The sequence below is a fragment of the Vigna unguiculata genome, chromosome 8 (genome assembly GCF_037176805.1).
Source record: "Vigna unguiculata cultivar grain cowpea cultivar isolate G323 ecotype 2 chromosome 8, ASM3717680v1, whole genome shotgun sequence".
Classification (NCBI taxonomy): Eukaryota; Viridiplantae; Streptophyta; class Magnoliopsida; order Fabales; family Fabaceae; genus Vigna; species Vigna unguiculata.
In genome coordinates this window covers 7594718-7614431 of record NC_140799.1, presented here as the reverse complement: position 1 = coordinate 7614431, position 19714 = coordinate 7594718, and the positions used below count along the sequence as shown (strand labels likewise).

The following is a 19714-nucleotide window of genomic DNA, read 5'->3' as shown; positions in this document are numbered from 1 at the left end:
TTGAGTCATGATCTTTGTGTCTTCATGTCCTTTGAATTGCAAAGGTTCCTCCTGAAGTTTTTCTTGTATTGAATCAGTAGATAGTCCTCTATAATACTCTTTTTCTTGAAGAAAATTTGTCCTTAAATTCATACCACTTGAAAATTCAGGAGATAGTCCTTTATCATACACTTCTCCTTGAAGAGAATTTGTCCTCAAATTTGTAACACTTGAAGATTTCTTCTCCTTAAATTTGGTAGTGGTAGAAGTAGCTCCTTTCTTCTTAAATTTCTCCTTATCCTTCCATGAGAAAAATGATTTATGATAGGAGCTCCTTCTTTTGATTTGTTCTTCCTATAGACTTGATTTGGCCCTCGACAATGATTTGCTGTCATGTTTATGCTTTCTTCTAAGCTCACATATTTTGCCACACAAACACTAGGCGTATCTCTTCGTACCACTCTCTTAGTAATTTCAAATCCTCTAACCAAATGATTATAGAAAGTAGGATAGGTTAAATCATATGTAAAACCACTCCTAGAAGAATGCCTATGTTGAAACATGTTGCATTGATCAATATTGCTAGATCCCGCAAGAAAGCTTAGTAAAGCTAAATAACAATAAAATATATTTAAAACCTCACTGCTCTTCTAAGTGTTCCACTCAAAATCCACTTGTGTATCACACTTGTACGCATTTTTTAGTACTCTCTAGCCTTTTTCCACTCAAATTCCCTTTAGCACTTTGGCAAAGAACTCCAATAGCTCAAGCAAAGAGTGAACAAACAATGTGAAAATCGTTGCGAGATTTAAATCTTCTCAAGAGGTCAAACAAATACAAAACTATAGACAAAACTTCAAGAAATTTTAAAAAACACAAAATAATAAAGTTATAAAATAATAGGACTACTAAAAAGAATTAAATGAGACAACATGGAGACTCCAAGAAAAAGATGGATTGCAATTCAATAGATTAATAAACCACACAAAAATTGCAGCAAAATTTTGTGTTGAACTCTTCAATTTCTTTTAAATCTTATTTTTTTCAATACATATTTGTTTCCCTTTAACTTACATCCACTACTCTTTCTTTTCTTTTGAATTTTGCAGTTCAACACACAAAGAAAACTAAATAGTTTGTTATTCAAACACCAAAACTCATGCAAAATCAACTTAAACAATTAATTAGAACTACAATTAACAAAAAAAAAATACTTTCCATGGATAAATTGCAGAAATGCACAATTATAAATAAAGAACACGACAAATTAAAAACTCAATATAACCCTAAATGCAACGAAAACAAGGAAACATTCGGCCTTTTTCTTAACCATACGAATCCTCCTTTGCTCGTGGTGCAAAGAACCCTTTTACCTCTGTTTGTGATGCAAATAACCCCAACCTTTCTTATTTCACAAAGAAACCCAACTTTAGATATTCGGTACAAGATTTCCATTTTACGGTTTAATTTCACCATTTATTTACTTTTCTTAAAACATGTTTTAACTAACATTTCAAAAGATTAAAATGTTGAAAAACGGTGTTGGATTTTATAAAGAAAATTAATTTTCATTCAAAAAATTTAAATTCAACATGTGGTAAACACGTGTCATTTTGTGTAAGTAGGACAAATACTTAAGTGGGATGTCGTTTGTCATGTAAGAAAGAATTTAACAAGATTGAAAATAAGGGGTTATAAAACTGTTTTTAAAATAAAAGGATAAAAGAAAATTAATATTTGAACATGAACCAATTTGTTATAATTGGAAGATTAAATATTTAATCTTAAAAAGAAAAAAACAATAAAAACAAAAACAAGTAATAAAACAATAGAAAGAAGCAAAAATCAATTTTTACATTTGTGTATAAATATTACCCATTTACTTTATAAATTACTCAATACTAACACGAGTAAAACAAAGAGAGAACGTTAATGAGAAAAAAGAAATATATTCTTTCTAGTCCTTACTAGGACATTTTAAAAGAGATCAATAATTCCTTCATAAGACATTTTTTTTTTAATTTCTATGAAAGATTCAATTCTATTTTTCTTGTTTGTCGTTATTGAATATTATGAATTTTGTATTTTCTATCAAAGCTAATGAGAAGAGAGCATTATAATTATTCAGTAATAAGGGTAAGTTTGATACATTAGTAATATTGTTTTGAAAATTCAACAAAAAAAAAAACGAATTAATTACTTTTATTTATATTAGAAGGCTTTTGTATTAAGTATGTACGATAGGGTATTTATATTTATGGATGTTATATGTTTATAGGTGATATTAATTATAACATAATAGAGATAAAGTGAATCAAATCATAACCTTAAACTAATATGCTCTTAAATGCAAAGAAAGAATAACATTGCACATTTATTATAAGTTATTTTATTATATTTTTTTTAACTAAGTGATAAATGTTTCATCCAATAAATATTAAGATAAAAATCATGATTTATAGTGAATATGTGTTTATTTCACATTTATCTTAATTATTATAAATTCTATTATAAAAGTTTAACAAAAAGGCTCATTGTTCATATCTAACAATTTGACCGATAAAATTTAGGTTAAATTACTCTTTTGGTTCTTGTATTTGTCGAGTAGTGTCAATTTGGTCCTCAAGTTTTTTCTATCTTAATTTGGTCTTTATTTTTTTTTAAAATGATTCAATTTGGTTCTTACCGTTAGTTTGACCAAACGGTGTTAAAGTCAACGTCACGTGCCAATTTTTAGTTTTTTTGTGAATTTTTGTTTTCTTTTTTACACGTTGTCACTTCTCAAGTGTGTCACGTGTCAAAATGATTCAATTTGTCCTCTATATTTATTTTTAGTTTCAATTTAATCCCAATTTTTGTAAAAATGAAACAATATTGTTCCTTCTTAAATTGAGACTCGATTTACTTTTTATATAAATCTTATGGTGATATTCTTACTAACATTAATATTTTTATTAAATATTTCTAGAAATATTTTTAAATTAACTTTAAATTCTATACAAAACTTTAAACTTTAGTTATGTTTTGAATTTGAAATTTAGTTCCTAAACTTATGTGTGACAAGTTATTTAATTTTTAATCTTCACTAAGTTTGTATAATATGGTACACTTGATGCATTTATATATGATGACAAAATGGTTAATTATTAAAATTAGGTTTGTGGTTTAACTTTGTTTAATAATAAAACTAAAAACAAAAAGTTTGTTTAAAATTTTTTCTATTAATATTTAATAAAAATGTAAATTTTAGTAAGAATATCATCATAAGATTTATACAAAAACTCAATTTAAGGAGGGATAATATTGCTTCATTTTTACAAAAATTGAGACTAAATTGAAACTAAAAACAAATACAGGGACCAAATTGAATCACTTTGACATGTGACACAACTGTGAAGTGACACGTGTTAAAAATAAAAAATAAAAAAATAAAAAAATAATTTTTTTAAAAAGTAAAAAAATAAAATAAAAAAATCAGAAATTGATATGTGACTTTGACTTTAACATCATTTGGTCAAAATTGACGACAATGACCAAATTGAATCATTTTTGAAAAATTAAGGACCAAATTGAGACAGAAAAAATTGGGGAACCAATTTAACCTACTTAACAAATACAATGAGCAAAATAGTAATTTAACCTAAAATTTACATACCACTATTTTTGAAGTACATATCTTGGACATGACATTATATCTTCTTACCCAAAAGATATTAATTTCTTTTACATATTAAACGGTGTTCTAAATTAATATAAATAACTTAAACATCAACTAGAAATGTCATTCGATACACTTAAAATATTGTAAACTCATTTGACACCGTAAACAATGTGACACAATTGAATTAAAAGGATTATATATATTTATTTTCTAAAATTTAATATCTAAAAATATATTTAATCCAATAAAAAATTAAATAATAACTGTACTGTTATTCTTATTGTAACGTCCCATTTAATTATTAAGCGAAATTAAAAGAAACGTCACACAAAATAGTAATGTAGAGTAGTCCTGGGGTCCTAACACAACCCCTACACACTAGGCACACCACGATGCCAACTGAAACCAGATAAAAGTCTAACGAAAAGATAGTAGAACTGTAAGGCATAATGCAATACATGGGCCGTAGCCCTAAAGAACCATGACGAAAATAGAATCCAGCCCAGATGGCTAAGCAGCGGAATCGCCATTTCCTTGCTGGCCACGAGAACATCGTCCATCTGCTCCCATCAATCAAATTGATGATCATCGCAAGAAGAACAACCACATACAATACAACCATACAACAAACAGGGTAAGCTAGCGCCGACAACATTTTCATCATACAGTCAAATATATTTTCACCATCCAGTACCCATACAACAAACAAGCATGTTATAACTTTTCAATCAATACACTACGACTCGACTCGACTCATCCGGATACGTATAACCTGGTCAGATTCAGCGGATGCTTGCACCTGTGGTGGATACCTCTGCTCATCCCCGAGCTATGTGTTACAAGTGTTACAATGAATCAATTTTCCCTCACCACAAGGTTAGCTCTTAATGAATTTCAGGCCTCCTACTACTCTCACCACAGGAGTCAGTCCGCTCTAGGTGAGACTAACTGACTCCTTAGAGTGTCAGGATGCAACCTTACCTTGAATCCTTACCTAGTTATACAGATGGGGCACCACCATGGACACCCACTAACAAGGGCCATGGAATTACGTCCCGACCATTGAAGCACAACCCTGAAAGTCTCACCTAGAGACTCTAAGGAATTAAGCACTGACACAAACCAACCTACATAAACAGCCAAGAATTTACACATACGTTGCACATAAGATTTCAAACAAAGATCCATAACCAAATCCTCATTTCTCATATGTTGAGTCATTACCAACTCGTTATTCCCAATCATGAGTAAAGTGTTTCTCCTCATACAAAAACCATACCAAAGGTTTACCAACCATCAAGATCCATTGTTGCTCATGCCAGGTTTGTGACCACACGCACATACATATGTATCCAACCACTCATGTACAATTCATGTAGAAATCATGCCCAGCTCACAATTCCCCCACATATAATCTCCTCCCAACATGCATAATCATTTATACAATTTATAACATAGATCATACCATGCCTTTAAATTCAAAAACTTCATACCTCATACAAAACACATCATAACAACAATCCAATTACCAATTTAAGAGAGTCATCCAACCTGCAGCATATCTCGCTCAAGCCAAGAGCCCTCGCTCAGGCAAGAAGGGTATTCTCGCTTAGGCGATAGACCCTCGCTTAGGCGAGATCGCGACAAATGCTGGGATTTCCTCGCAGGCTCGCTTAGGCGAGTCTTGGCTCGCCTGGACGAGACAACCTCTCGCCCAACAGTGGCGTCCCTCACCTGGGCTAGACCACAACAACGTTCCAAGCCTTCACTCCTCCCCGCTTAGGCGAGTGGCTCTCGCTTGAGCGAGACTGGCCTCGCTCAAAACCAGAGTCCTCCGCCTGGGCGAGGGTTCGCGAAACCCTGGTTGCTCCTACAAGTCTCGCTTGGGCGAGTTACTCTAGCTTGGGCGAGATTGACAGATCTCGCCACTGCCTTTCCTGCAACAGTCACATATCCATACCCAAGCAACAGTCCAAGATCGTTCACACATTCATCACAGACATACAGTTCATGCAATACCCAACAAACATCAAACCAGCCAGAAAATCGTTCAAGACTCGAAAACTCTAACTTCCCCGTACCTGGAAAAGCTTAGTAGAGATCCTGGCGGCACGACCACGGCACAACAACTCTAAAGACGAACTATGGGGCTGAAAACAGGGTGGGACAGAACCAGGAGATGGAGTTAGCATAGGCTCTCAACTGAAATTTCGATAAGGTGAAGAGGGACCAGTACAAACAAGAAGGAATACTTACATGGAGTAGCAATCTCCCTTAGTTCAACGTGACAGTGAACAAACCCTAGCAGAGGGATTGACGGTTGCAGACCTAGGTTCTGTGAAAATGAGTGAAAAGTGAAGTTTAGGACAACAAATGATGATTTTATCTATTGGGCCAGTCCTTAGGCCCACTTACCAGGATAGCCCCTTAAAATATAGGGCAGGGAGAAATGAAAATATTTTAATGGGCCTTACACTTATATTCCTTATATTCCGTAACTTCCTTCCATGTTATAGTTTATCTCGTATTTTTTTACTCTAAACGATTAGAGCCGAAAACTTTGACTGCACAACGAAGTATTAAAGATTTAATTTTTGTATCTTAATAATTTTCTTAGATAATCTTTGTTTTCATTGATAAACATTATTACTGCCGTCTATCTGTCTGTGTCCACTATTAAACAATGACCCTGTTCCATTTCTGTGGTTGTCATCTTATTCAATGCCATTATCAAGCATATTACCACACTCCCGCCTTGTCGGTGCACCATTTTTGCAATTAAATTCAAGTCTGTTAGGGTTAACAAATTTATCTAGTGACAGAATAATCTTTCAAGGATCATGAGTTTTTACTATGTCACCAATAATTGAACTCTTAAGGGACGAATTTAGTGTTCTGTACTATGATTTGTAAAAGGAAATTTCAAATACCATAAAATTCTAAAATTTAATTAAACAAAAAGACTTGGAGAGTAGAAATAAGAATTGAAATTATCTAAACATACTTAGCTCTCTGTAGCCATGAGAAAGCTGCTGCGGTAAAGGAATTCCTTCAGCAATTTGTGTGAAGAAAAAGAATACATTACACTTTTGGGAATTAGACATCAAAGATCATATGTCATTTGCAATCAATTGAGCTTCTTAGATAAGACATTCCATAGATTAAGTATATAAACAAGTTCAAAATTGTGCTGATGTTTTTCTCTTTTCTGCAATATTCTATTCTGCATATTGGCTCGTTGATGTTATTGTGCACCAAAGGTTTGTACACTAACCTAAAGAATATAAACCAAGTGGCAAGCATTAAAAAACATGAAGGGAAATTATACATTATAGATATCTGCCAGGTTACATTAAGAACCAAACCAGAGTTTTAATAAATTTATGATGCAGGCATCACTGATTTGTACTGCTGCTTCTAACCCTGTTAAATCGAGGAGGAACACATGGAAATCCTGCTTGGTATGGTCTATTACTTCTTCCACTGAGGAATCCTTTGAACAACAACCTAAAAGGCCATCATAGCAAATATATTAATCCACCAAATCTACTACCCATGAAGGAAAACAATCTTAATTTTGAATGTAATCACTCAATATTTTTATGTCTCATTCTTTACTATATCTGTATAAAAAGATAAAGATTTCGCACTCTCTAAATTTCGTTTACTTAAAGGTGAAAGTGACTAGCACATCATATTTTCTACATGCTATAATTGTCTTCATCATTGAGGGTCCTATTGTAGACTTCATATACAAATAATCATTTTAATGGTGTTTGTAGTGAATTGGGATCAACTTGACAGCAGATGTTGAAACTTTATGAAATATGGCATCCAATCAGATTAAATTATTATAAAATCAAACAACTTTTTATTTAAAATATCCAATAAAAGTAGATCATGATCATGGTATAGGGTATATGCCGTGACACCACTCTCGATACACAGAACAAAGAAAAAATAGCTATTTAAAGTGAAGCTTGAATTTGAAAGATACCTACCTTGCCAGAGTTTTCTTTGTTTCCAACAATAGTTTGACAAGCCAGCCTCCAAGATTCAGGTTTCTGTTCAAAATGGCAAAAGCTTAGAATTAGAAAAAGCTTACCATCATATAACCCTCAAAGAGTAAGATGACCTTTCTAAGAAATTGGTCTTACAAGAAAAAAAGGGGTTATAAATCACCAGTAGTTCATTGTTCCATTGGATAAGATGGAAGTGCATTCAATTCAATTCAATGACCATAATATCAAATGACTTTCTCAGAATATGAAATTTCTACACTGTCTTAGGATAGGAGATTCAGTTAAATCTTAAATAGGTTATTTCATTCTTTCTAATATTATTCAATTCAACTATAGATTTAACCAGTTAAAGTTGAACCATGACTCGAACCAAACGTTTTTGTGTGGTGATTTGAGAGGGAGAGCAAACATGCCTTCTTGAGATATCTGAGTTCAGTATTGGTTCTTTCATTTAAAAGATCTTTTCCTTCAATAATCTGCAACAAAAGAATCAATAACACTTGCAATTAGAGATTAATGGGTATACAGTATATACCTTGTAAAAAACCTCAGAGATAAGGTTCATACTTCGTAAATGTTATGCTAACTCATTGACCAACACAACATATTCATGCATCAGTTAAAACGTTGATTGAACTATTTAGTGTGTTTAAGCGTTAACTCTATCTACAAAGTTGAGAAAGTTAATCTTCAACCGAATGATTAATAAATCAGACAATTTACACACGATGTGATCACTCAAATAATGGTATTTTGAAGTTAGTATCGGCTTAACAATGGAAGCGTATGTAGGAAAATATTATCATGACAACAACAAAATTATTTACCTCTACGATGCAAGTTCCACAGCTACCTCCTCCTCCGCAGTTCATCAGTTTCCCCTGCTCTTCATGAAGTTAAAATTTAACAGCTACATAAATATTATTTAAATAAGTACATGATCATTTTTGCTGTATTCATATGAAGTTTGAGTTTTAAATTTACGTTTCTTATTTTTTTTTTAAAACGATGTTGTTAAAAACAAAGAATAAGCAATTAATATATGAAAGATTTATTTATTAAAAATACTAACAAAAAAAATGCGTTGATAACATTACATGATATATTTTTAATAAATTATTTTACTTTTACTTATTTACATATTTTTATAACAATAATTATTACAAAATTTAATATTCTAAATTTAGTTAAATGCCATATTGTCAATTAATATTGAGTTGAAAATCTTTGTACACCTTACTACTTATTAAAAAAAAAAGTAGGTTTCATAAAAATCAACACACAAAATTTACTTCATTTCACATAAAAAAATATATTGAAAAAACTAAAGGCAGGATAAAAGATCATCCATTATAGTGACATAAATTAAGGGTTTGATAAGAGGCATTATCAGCATAAAAATATTTCGCTGTCAACTATTTAAAATTAGTTGTTTTAACACTTCTCATGTTAAATTTTAATCAGAAAATTTTACTTTAGTCGTAGTCTTTGTAAATATTTATTATAAGAATCATCTGTGTAACTAAAATTTTAATTAAAGAATAACAGAAAGACAAAAATATTACATCTAAATTATCCTTTTGAAAATACTTATTAGCAAACTTTAATATACTTTTGATTACTTAAAATTATAAACATCACATAATTTTTTCATTTTTAAAACGATACAAAAGTTTCTTGCTAAATACTAATTTTTCCTTCGCGATTATTAACAGTTCTCTTTTTTTTTTTTCTGTATACAACACATCTTGCATTCTTTAGAGAACATTTTTTTCACACGTAATAAATATATAAAATAAAGTTAATTTAACCTTTTTAAATATGGAAACCATAAAATAAATTATATAGCTATAGTAACAGTAATTAAATCTACTAATCTACTAATAAGTAAGAAAAAGTAGTGCATAGCCATTGAAAATGTGGTGCAAAAGGAGTTAGTGGTTGTGGTGGATTGAAAATCATGTGGTATGAGACATACATAGGTGGCGTAAAGCTCGATCTTGTTATCCGTCATGATGTTCCGCAACAGCTTCTCTCCGCTTATCGCTTTTGCTTTCTCCACCGGATACTTTCCATCACTCTCCGCTTTCGGCTGCAACAAACCGTTTCCACTCATTCCAAATTCACTAACCCTAAATAATTCTATTCGGATATGCTAAATTATCCAGAACAAAGTGAGAACACAAATCGAATGTATGTAATTGAATTGCTGTTAGGCAGAAATGGAATTAGTTGAACGTTACCCCGATGAACTCGAGCTCTATTTCCGGTGGAGATTCCGGCGAAGTGGCGGCGAGAGCCACGGAGTACGTCCGCCTCCGGGGAAAATAGGTGGTGGAATTCCGGCCGTCGGCGGCGAGGGAAATGGTGGTAAAGAAATTCATGGAAGCCATTCTGTTTTCTGTTATCGACGGTTCGCGCAAACTCTGTTTTTGTGATGTAAAGTGCAATGGCCAATGAGGTGGTGTTTGTGTCTGCGTGATTTCATACTTTATGCTCCTTTTTGAAGTCGATTATTGAAGAATTTTACTGTTGTTTACTTACCATGAAGAAAATGGTTTTATTTTTTCACAAGACAAAAATATTATAAAATTTTAACAAGAGTGTTTATTGGGTTGAATATTGAATTTGCAAGTTAAAAATTCAATGAAACCCAATCGGAGCAATATGAAAGCTTTTATTTATTTATTTTTTCAAAATTCAAATTAAAACTAGAAATGATCATATAATAGTTTTTCAAAGTTTTCTGTGATTTAAAATGGAGTTTTTGTTGACTAAATGTGTTGGAAATATAGGTTATGTTTGATTTTTTATATGTGATTAAATAAGTATAAAATGTATCAAATCGTGTCATACATATATTTCATCTAGTTCATGAAATGTAAGTTGTGTGATTAAGACAAATGAAGGCTTGTTTAAAATGTGCTTTGTTTGAGAGATGCAAGTGTCATGAACATGTATATTTCATAAGATTTTGTTTACATAGATACAAGTTAGTGCACTTAGTTAATTAAGTTGTTGCTTGAACAAATAATAAGTATATATATATTTCGATCAAAGGACACAAGTCTTAATTATTTTGTAGTACATGTCAAACATTAACAAATGTTTATTTTACGTTTGCAAAAACTATATATTTTTTTAGTCTTTCATTGATCTTGTAATCCGTTATCAACATCAAAGATCTCTGGAAAACGTGACAAAAATTGTTCTATTTATCAACTTCAATGGAAAAGACAAGATGTCAATGTTGTAAGGTTAACCATCCGTGTCAAACACTGTATTTTGTTCAAAGGTAGAGAGAAGTCACCTACCCAAATCTATAAAGCACCACCATGCTCTAGAGGCTATAAAGCACCACCATGCTCTAGAGGCCTTGCCAAAGAAGTCACACACATTCAATGCTAAAACAAAGACATGTAATACATCTTGAAGGTTCAAGCGAAAGAAGATGTTGCTTCAAATAGAAGACTCTTGGCTACATACAAATGTTGCTTCATATACTTATTAGAAGATGATGCGCCTGTTGAGGATCTCATTCTCTCCTCACCATTACATGTCTCATTGGTATTAGATGACATATTGGAAACACTAGAGGAAGACATACCTAAACAAGGATGACAAAGCAAAGCAACACATTTAATAAGAACACTTTGTCACTTACTAGAGCCTATGATGCATTGATACTTCAATTTGTGTTACGTATCCGTGTCTGACATGTATCCATATTCGATACTTTAAGATACTTTATCAATACTTATCAATGAAATATCTAATATATAAACCAATAATTTTTTTAGGGTTAAATATGTTTTTGGTCCCTCAAGTTTCAGTGAATTTTGGAATTAGTCCCTCATCAAAACTTTATACCAATTTAGTCCTTCATCTTTCAAAATGCGTGAATTTAGTTCTTTTAACCAAATTTTGTTAAGTTTATCTTACGTTTCAAGCATATTTCATGATAGTATTTAAGTTAACATTGAAGCAAAAATGTGTCAAACAGTGTAAATATTTTAAATACTATCATGAAATGGGCTTGAGACGTCAAATAAACTTAACAAAATTTGGTTAAAAGGACTAAATTCACACAGTTTGAAAGATGAAAGACTAAATTGGTCAAAAGTTTTGATGAGAGACTAATTCCAAATTTTGCTGAAACTTGAGGGACCAAAAACATATTTAACCCATTTTCTTATGATGACAATAATTTATAAAATTTATGTTGAAAATATTTAATACATTTGATTTTAATTTGAATTTACACAAGAATAATCATATATTTATCATGTTTTTAAAAAATATTGTATTTTTTTTTCAAGATGTATACATAACGTGCCGTGCCCTATTATTTTCAAAATTAGTGTATTAACGTATCAGATACATGTCGTATCTAATACACGTGCCGTATTTGAGCATCATAGACTAGAGCATATAATTGCCTCAACTGTCCAAATGAGCCCTCTTTTATAGCCACTAGAGGCACTCTTTCACCTGACACCATTTCATTTTCAACCGTTAGATCTTATATATAATGGTCATGCCTCACGATCATTCTTCTTCCCAAGTAACTGCTACACCTGAGACCACCCACACCTGTCCATCAACTCTCTTCATCATTGCACTTATTGATACTAGAGGGCTATATACTTGTAGCAACCAAAGAACATAAAATTTAGAGTTGTCAAAAGGGATAACCGGGCTTGGCCCGACTCGACCCATCATGGGTTGGCCACTTAGTGAGCCAACCTAGCCCGGTTCACTTATTAGCCGACCCACCACGAGTTGGTGGGTTAAATGAGTTGGCTCATTGACTCACTTAATTAAAAAAAAAAAAGTACAATTTTTTTCTCCAGTCTGAAAAAAAAACTAAATTATAATTATCATTAAAATCTAAAAAACTTCAATAGAATCTAAATACAATTCAAAGAGATGTTAAATTCCAAATACAAACCAAAATCACAAAAAAGAAGAAGAATACAAATTACCAATATGTTGGCTAAAAAAACAACATAACCTAACTCACATGTAAACCCAATATAATAAAAAAAATTTATGTGACTCTTTATTTATGGGTTGATGAGCCAACCCGGCTCATCACGAGTTCAACCTGGGTGAGCCGGGTTCTAGGTGGGTCGGGTCAAAAATTAAATCCTATTGAAATTTGTAAAAAAATTTCAACTCAACCCGGACAATTTCAATAAATTTTCTTTGCATAACAAGACTAGTGTACTATATGTCACCGAGCCTATCTCGAACAATAAAGTATGACACCATGTCAGTAAGGACATCTCAACCAGAGCTAATAAGGATCAATCATAATTGATAAAGAGATTAAGACACAAGATGGTTTAGCAAAAATCCTAAACAATTTAAAAAAGTTAACCATCTAAACAACCCAATCAAGTAAAAACCCAAGAATCCATTATAAATAACACTATTAATAAGGTATTACATATTCAATATTGCATTATTACTATCTGACACACATACCTAATTTTAGCGTCAACTTGTCTTTGCAAGCACACCCATCATCTCTAATATTGTCAGAATCTCATCCTGAATACATATAAAATTACTTTGGAGTGAATGAGGTGCTTCTTATAGAGTCTTTGAAGAGTATATTTCAATTACATAAGAACAATATATATCATCACTCTGCACCAACAATTTGCCACTAAGTTAAACATTTCTTTTATTTTATAGGATAATGGTATTTTTACATCCAAAATTCTTTTAGCTTATTTAACACTATCCTTTAATTTATTTTTATAAATACAAAAGTTCATTTTTTAAATAACTATTTTAACCCTTAAAATAAGTTATTAAATGAATCATGTGAATGTAAAAAAATCATTTTCCTATTTTATACAAAAGAGTTTAAAAGTGGATAAAAGAATTTGTTAAAAAAGTAACTTAAGGGAGCTTATTAGAAAAGCAATTAAAATTTGTGAAGTTATGCTACCACTTCAGTTCCATCTTCCAAACCGAACTCAATGCTCTCTCGTTATCTCAAATCCCCTAATCCACTCTTCTCCCTCCGTTCATTACCCTGTACTCCAAACCCAATCTCAGTCCCAGACCCTATTCCTAACCTAAACCCTTCCTTCCGACCCTCCCCAGACCGTCTCTTCTCTTCTTCATGGCTATCCGAACCGGGAAATCCAATCATCCAATGGCCATCACTACCAAAACCAAACCCTCATCCGAATCCCAACGCCAACCCTAACCCAACTCCCGACCCTACCTCTCCGAACCTAAACGCATTCTCCCTCATTTCCAACCTCTTCACGGACCCTTCCGTCTCGCCCGGTCCGGTCCTCCACGCCCAACTCGATCGCTCAGCCATCGAACCGGACCCGGCCCTCCTGCTCGCCGTCTTCGACCGCTTCGGCTCGTCTCCCAAGCTCTTACACTCGCTCTTCCTCTGGGCCCAGAAGCGACCCGGCTTCAGGCCCGACCCGAAGCTCCTTGACGCCGTCGTCAATGCACTCGCTAAGGCAAGGGAGTTTGACGCCGCATGGAAACTTGTTCTCGATCACGTCGGAGATGGGGAAGAAGAAAACGAAAGCTTGGTTTCCGTTAAGACCTTTGCCATAATGATTCGACGCTATGCTCGAGCAGGTAATGGATTATGCTCTGCGATTTAAGGTTTCGGATTGTTCAATTTCAGTTTGGGTTTCGCAATGTGTTTTGAGAGTTTTCAGAACTCAAATTGAGTGCATTGTGTGTTTGGGGTTGGACTTGCGAAGTAGGGTTTATTGAAGTTGGTTTTCATGACTTGAGAAGTGGGTTTTCAAACTTTTGAATTTTTAATTTTGAAAGTGAATTTGCTGTGAAAGAAAAACTTGTAAAAGTAACGTTCTTTGGATTCATTGATAAAAATCATCTTGGACTTATCAATGTATTTTTTTTTTGCAGTTCAAGTTTAAAAGGATTAGAACCAAAGAATTTTTGTTGCTCTTATAGTAGAAACAAGGGTCAAAAGGCATCGGAATCTTTCTAATTTGTTTAAAATTGTTGAATTTTAAGTTAGTATACTGCAAGTGATGGTGTAGTTTAGCCAATCTGTTTACGAATTTTCATAACTCAAATTATGTGTGTAGTGTTGTCCAAAATTATTCTGTTTCTTTCTAACGATGAATGCTTTTTCTTTCTGAAAAAAAAAAAATCAGGTATGTCCAAACTTGCAATCAGAACTTATGAATTTGCTAAAGATAACAAGTCCATTGTGGATTCTGGCTCAGAAATGAGTTTGTTTGAGATATTGATAGATTCACTTTGTAAAGAAGGGTCAGTGAGGGAAGCTTCAGAGTATTTCCTTTGGAAAAAGGAGTTGGACTTAAGTTGGGTTCCTTCTATTCGGGTATATAACATAATGTTGAATGGATGGTTTCGATCGAGGAAACTGAAGCAGGGCGAGAGACTTTGGGAAGAGATGAAGAAGGAGAATGTGAGACCAAGTGTTGTGACATATGGTACCCTTGTGGAAGGATATTGCAGGATGCGCCGTGTCGAGAAAGCACTCGAAATGGTTGGTGATATGACCAGAGAAGGAATTGCACCAAATGCAATTGTGTACAACCCAATCATCGATGCACTAGCAGAAGCTGGAAGATTCAAAGAGGCTTTGGGTATGTTGGAACGATTCCATGTTTTGGAAATTGGTCCTACTGATTCAACGTATAATTCTCTAATAAAAGGGTTTTGTAAAGCTGCAGATCTTGTTGGTGCTAGTAAGATTCTTAAAATGATGATAAGCAGGGGTTTGATCCCAAGTCCCACTACCTATAACTACTTTTTTAGGTACTTTTCAAGATGTGGAAAAGTTGAGGAGGGGATGAACCTGTATGCAAAGTTGATTGAGTCTGGTTATACCCCAGATCGGTTAACTTACCATCTTTTGGTGAAGATGTTATGTGAAGAGGGGAAGTTAGACATGGCAGTTCGAGTTAGCAAGGAAATGAGGCATAATGGTTATGATATGGACTTGGCTACCAGTACCATGTTAATTCATCTGCTCTGCAAAATGCATAGGTTGGAAGAGGCTTTTGCTGAATTCGAGGACATGATAAGAAGAGGTATAGTTCCTCAGTATCTCACTTTCCAGAGAATGAAAGCTGAGTTAAAGAGACAAGGTATGACTGAAATGGCTCAAAAGCTTTGCAAGTTAATGTCTTCTGTTCCCTATTCTGGCAACTTGCCAAATACTTATGGTGGAGACAGAGAGGATGCTTTTACACGAAGAAAATCTATAATTCGGAAAGCTAAAGCATTTTCTGATATGCTGAAGGACTGTAAGGATCCGAGTGAACTTCGTCAGTATAGAAATTCATCAGAAAATGCTGTCTCAAGTGAAAAATATGTGATGAAGGATATTGAGGGAAAATGAAATTCAGTAGAAACTTCTATGATTTCAGTAAGCACTCAGCAGGGAGCAATTATGGGCTTTTGAAACACATGGGATTCAGTTTGCAATTGTTCTCGTTTGTTCCAAAAAATTCTGCTGTTCTTCCCTTTGCAATTTTGTAGGCATGACAACAAGGTTAATATGGAGAGCAATGAACTGATTTACTGCTGTCATGGCTACATTAACAGGTGCAATCTGAGTTAGTTATACAGAAAGTAACTTCTTGTGAGCATCACTGGGTAATTTATCAATGAAGATGGCATCAACTGAATGCTAACAGATCATAATATTGTTTCTGGGAAGATCATATATAAGAAGGCTAATTGATGGCTTCAAGAATTTCAAATCGTGGTTATTTTAGTATTCTATGCAGGAAAGTGTCATAATTGTTGAGTCAGACAATTGCTTCCATCAGCCTCTCATTGGGGCTGGGTCTGCTCAGAAGAAGGTCATCGGACTTCAAAAGCTTCAAACGTATATTAAATTTAAATTTATTTATTTATTTATCAAAAATATTGTTTTTAGGATGAAGTTCAATGTATTATGTATTCTTTTACTCAATATTGTAGAGTATATTATTGTCCTGACAAGCCTTATGTTCAACACACTATGTCGATATAGTGTATGGAATTTTAGATATATAGAAAGTCTTAGATACAATTTTTATTGGGGTCAATGAATGTATTATAAAAAAAAACCTTTACTTCAATTTCTTTAGGATTATTGATTTGGATTTTAAAAGATTAAAAAATCAATTTAAGTAAATGAAAGTGGTACAATGAGAATATTGGTTTTATATTTTTTACGTCAGGGGTAAATTCTTTAAAATTATAGAATTATAATATTTAAAAAAAAATGTGGATACGAAGCATTGTGTAAAACACAACTTTCTTTTATTAATTTTTAAATAAGGGAAATCTCATTTAGAATATCATCATGTAGTGATTGGCATAACCAAATGATCAGTAAAATCCTTGCAAATAGATTATAAAAATTGTAATCAATCAGAGTTATTGTTGACCTGGACCATTTAGATCGTAGACTATATTAGTTTAAGTTGGACTTCTCTGAGACTTTTGAGTTAAGTCAGTAATACTTAAATTTTTAAAAATAAATATTCTGCTTTTTAATTTTTTGGATTTAGATTTTTTTTAAACCGAAACTCAAGAAGTTCCCTAATTAAAAATTAATTTAGAAAAAAAAAAATTGGTCAGAATAATCAATTTAAACATCAGTTTTTTTAGTAATCAAAATTGTAGTAGTTAATACTATTGATCAATTTAGAGTTTATTTGGTCACTCTAATTATAATTTTTTATTTATAATAATAATTATTTTAAAGATTGATAACTTTTTATTTATAATTTAGTCATTATAGTGATCAACTATTTTTAGTCTTTGTTATTTAAAGATTTTCTTGTATTGAAATGATTCATTTTGTTCAAAATAAAATTATAAGATCCAAAAGTCAGCGTCCATTTAACCTGTCAAACTAGGTTGATATGTTTATTTTGAAACTCTAATTATACATATATTGGCCAAGTATGTCCCTAAACATCGAGGATGTCTCAGCCTATACCAAAAGGACAAACACATGTGTCATTGCTGCAATATGGAGCCATTTAGATAAAAGGACAAATCACAAAGTGATTAAGGATAAATAAGCACATTAAGAAAACCTTAGACAATATAATCTTGCATAACCTAGGTCCAACAACCAAGGCTCATCCAAGTAATATAAATAACACTATTCACGAGGTAAGTCAATGATTTCATTTATTGTAATCTCCACATTTACTGCAGTAACTAACTTAGGCGTTAGAGTGTCTTTGCAGGTTCTTCGCTATCGAGGTTCCCTTACCCTCATTGTAATATCCCTAATGAAAATTACTTAATTAAATAAAATAAATAAGAGTTGAAAGTCAAACGTCATGATTTTTATTATTCCCAAACGCGGGAAAATTTAAAATAAAATCCAGTGCGCCAAAATTTAAATAAAACTATAATATAATGTATTACAAATTCCAAAGTTCGATAAACAAATGAAAATACAGTAAAAATCCCTAGCTCATAGCATCCCCGGCTATCCCTCTCTCCGCATCTATGCATCCACAACATCACCTGTAGCATCATCTGCTCCCGTGTAACGAATCACACGATCATCGCCAATCACAAACAAAAAGGATGAGCTTATATACAAAATAACATATAAGTTAACAAAATAAAAGTAATTCACCCATCTTATTCATCCTAGTTAGTTCTTGGCCAAGACCTTATCCCCAAGGTTTTTCAACCTTCACAACACACAAATAGTTAGCCTCAGATTCAGGGTTTATGATGCTCACACGAACCTGCCCGCTAGTGGTTCTGCCTCTACGAACCTCCCCGTTCGTAGTTCTGCTCTACGAACCTTCCGCTTGTAGTCCTGCTCTACAGACCTGCCCGCTCGTAGTCTAACACACGTGATCCACCAGTTACGTACCTCCCCGCACGCAACATCTCTCAAGTGTGAGCACGGAACATACGAATCTACCTCGCTCGTATCCCCACACGAGAGTAACTGGATATGAACCTCCCCGCTCATATCATCACATGTTCACCACCATCCATGAACCTACCCGCTCATGGCACAACATCTCCCGATTCAAGTATAGCATCATTGCGTAAAACAACACACACAAGCCATTGACAGCAGCATTATCGCCTGGCGCAGCCTAAGTGTCGCCAGGCAAAACCTGCACAGACCGCCTAGCGGAACCTCCCCGCCGCCATGCGCTATGCTCCAAACAGACCCACTGTTTTAGGGTCTGTCGCCTGGAGGAGCACACCCTGCCACCAGGCACCATATGGTGCAGAGACTTCCCTGGAGCTCTTATCGCTTGACACAACTACCAGTGCCGCTAGGCGCTATATCAGTAGTGAACCTGCTGGTTTTTGGCACCCAACTTGACTTGTTCTTTAATCCAGATTGCTCGAATGCTATATTGCACACTTGCTTGTCAGAATCTACTACTTTCCCAGCCACCCCACCATCGCTTCAATTTCCTATAACTCATTCATAGGTCCATTTATCCTAGCCATTTGATTCACCAAGTTCTCCATCCATGCATAATTGCTCAATCAAGCTTAAGAAAATTGCCTAATCCATCCAAGTAAACTTACTCAAATATGAAAAATAGAATTCAGTCACCACCCTAGGCTATACAAAGCTCATATCAGAATAATTTCTTATCTCCACTGTCACTAAATTCCATTCAGCTCCAATTCTTATGCTTAACTAATTTAATATATTCTTTCATCCTTCAACCATCATTAATTGTCTTACCAAAACCCAAGATCATATAACCCACTATTTAAATATAATTATTCTCTTCTTCCACCATTTTCTTATATCAAATTATTTATCATCACTAGAGTTTACATTACCTAATTGACATCAATGCATCACAAATACCCTTCCCCATCATTGCACTGCCCATATCATCACTAGTTTCCTATTCCTCCACTCTTATCACCTAGTCGAACTGGAATTCCTCCCACTTTTGATTCCCCGTTCACCTCTCTCCCAGCCACTACACCAGGCTTCCCAAAACAGCCCTGGTTACTATCTATCGCCTGGCGGCCAATAAGATGTCGCCAGGCGGTA

The 19714-nt window shown here is 33.6% G+C and overlaps 2 protein-coding genes across 2 annotated transcripts; one reads left to right on the top strand and one right to left on the bottom strand.

Annotated features, from left to right (window-relative positions):
- Positions 1-6736: 6736 nt before the first annotated feature.
- On the bottom strand, positions 6737-10146 carry LOC114194428 (2Fe-2S ferredoxin-like superfamily protein). Its single transcript, XM_028084625.2, has 6 exons — positions 9906-10146; positions 9641-9754; positions 8490-8543; positions 8076-8138; positions 7642-7704; positions 6737-7147 (listed from the first exon to the last, which is right to left on the bottom strand). Exons 1-6 carry the CDS (start codon positions 10053-10055, stop codon positions 7112-7114), a joined length of 480 nt encoding a protein of 159 aa, XP_027940426.1. The 5' UTR covers positions 10056-10146; the 3' UTR covers positions 6737-7111.
- Positions 10147-13612: 3466 nt separating this feature from the next.
- LOC114194427 (Pentatricopeptide repeat (PPR) superfamily protein) lies at positions 13613-16659 on the top strand. The gene is made up of 2 exons (XM_028084624.2): positions 13613-14283; positions 14835-16659. The coding sequence occupies exons 1-2, from the start codon at positions 13656-13658 to the stop codon at positions 16049-16051; spliced, it is 1845 nt and encodes a 614-aa protein (XP_027940425.1). The 5' UTR covers positions 13613-13655; the 3' UTR covers positions 16052-16659.
- The last annotated feature ends 3055 nt before the right edge of the window (positions 16660-19714 follow it).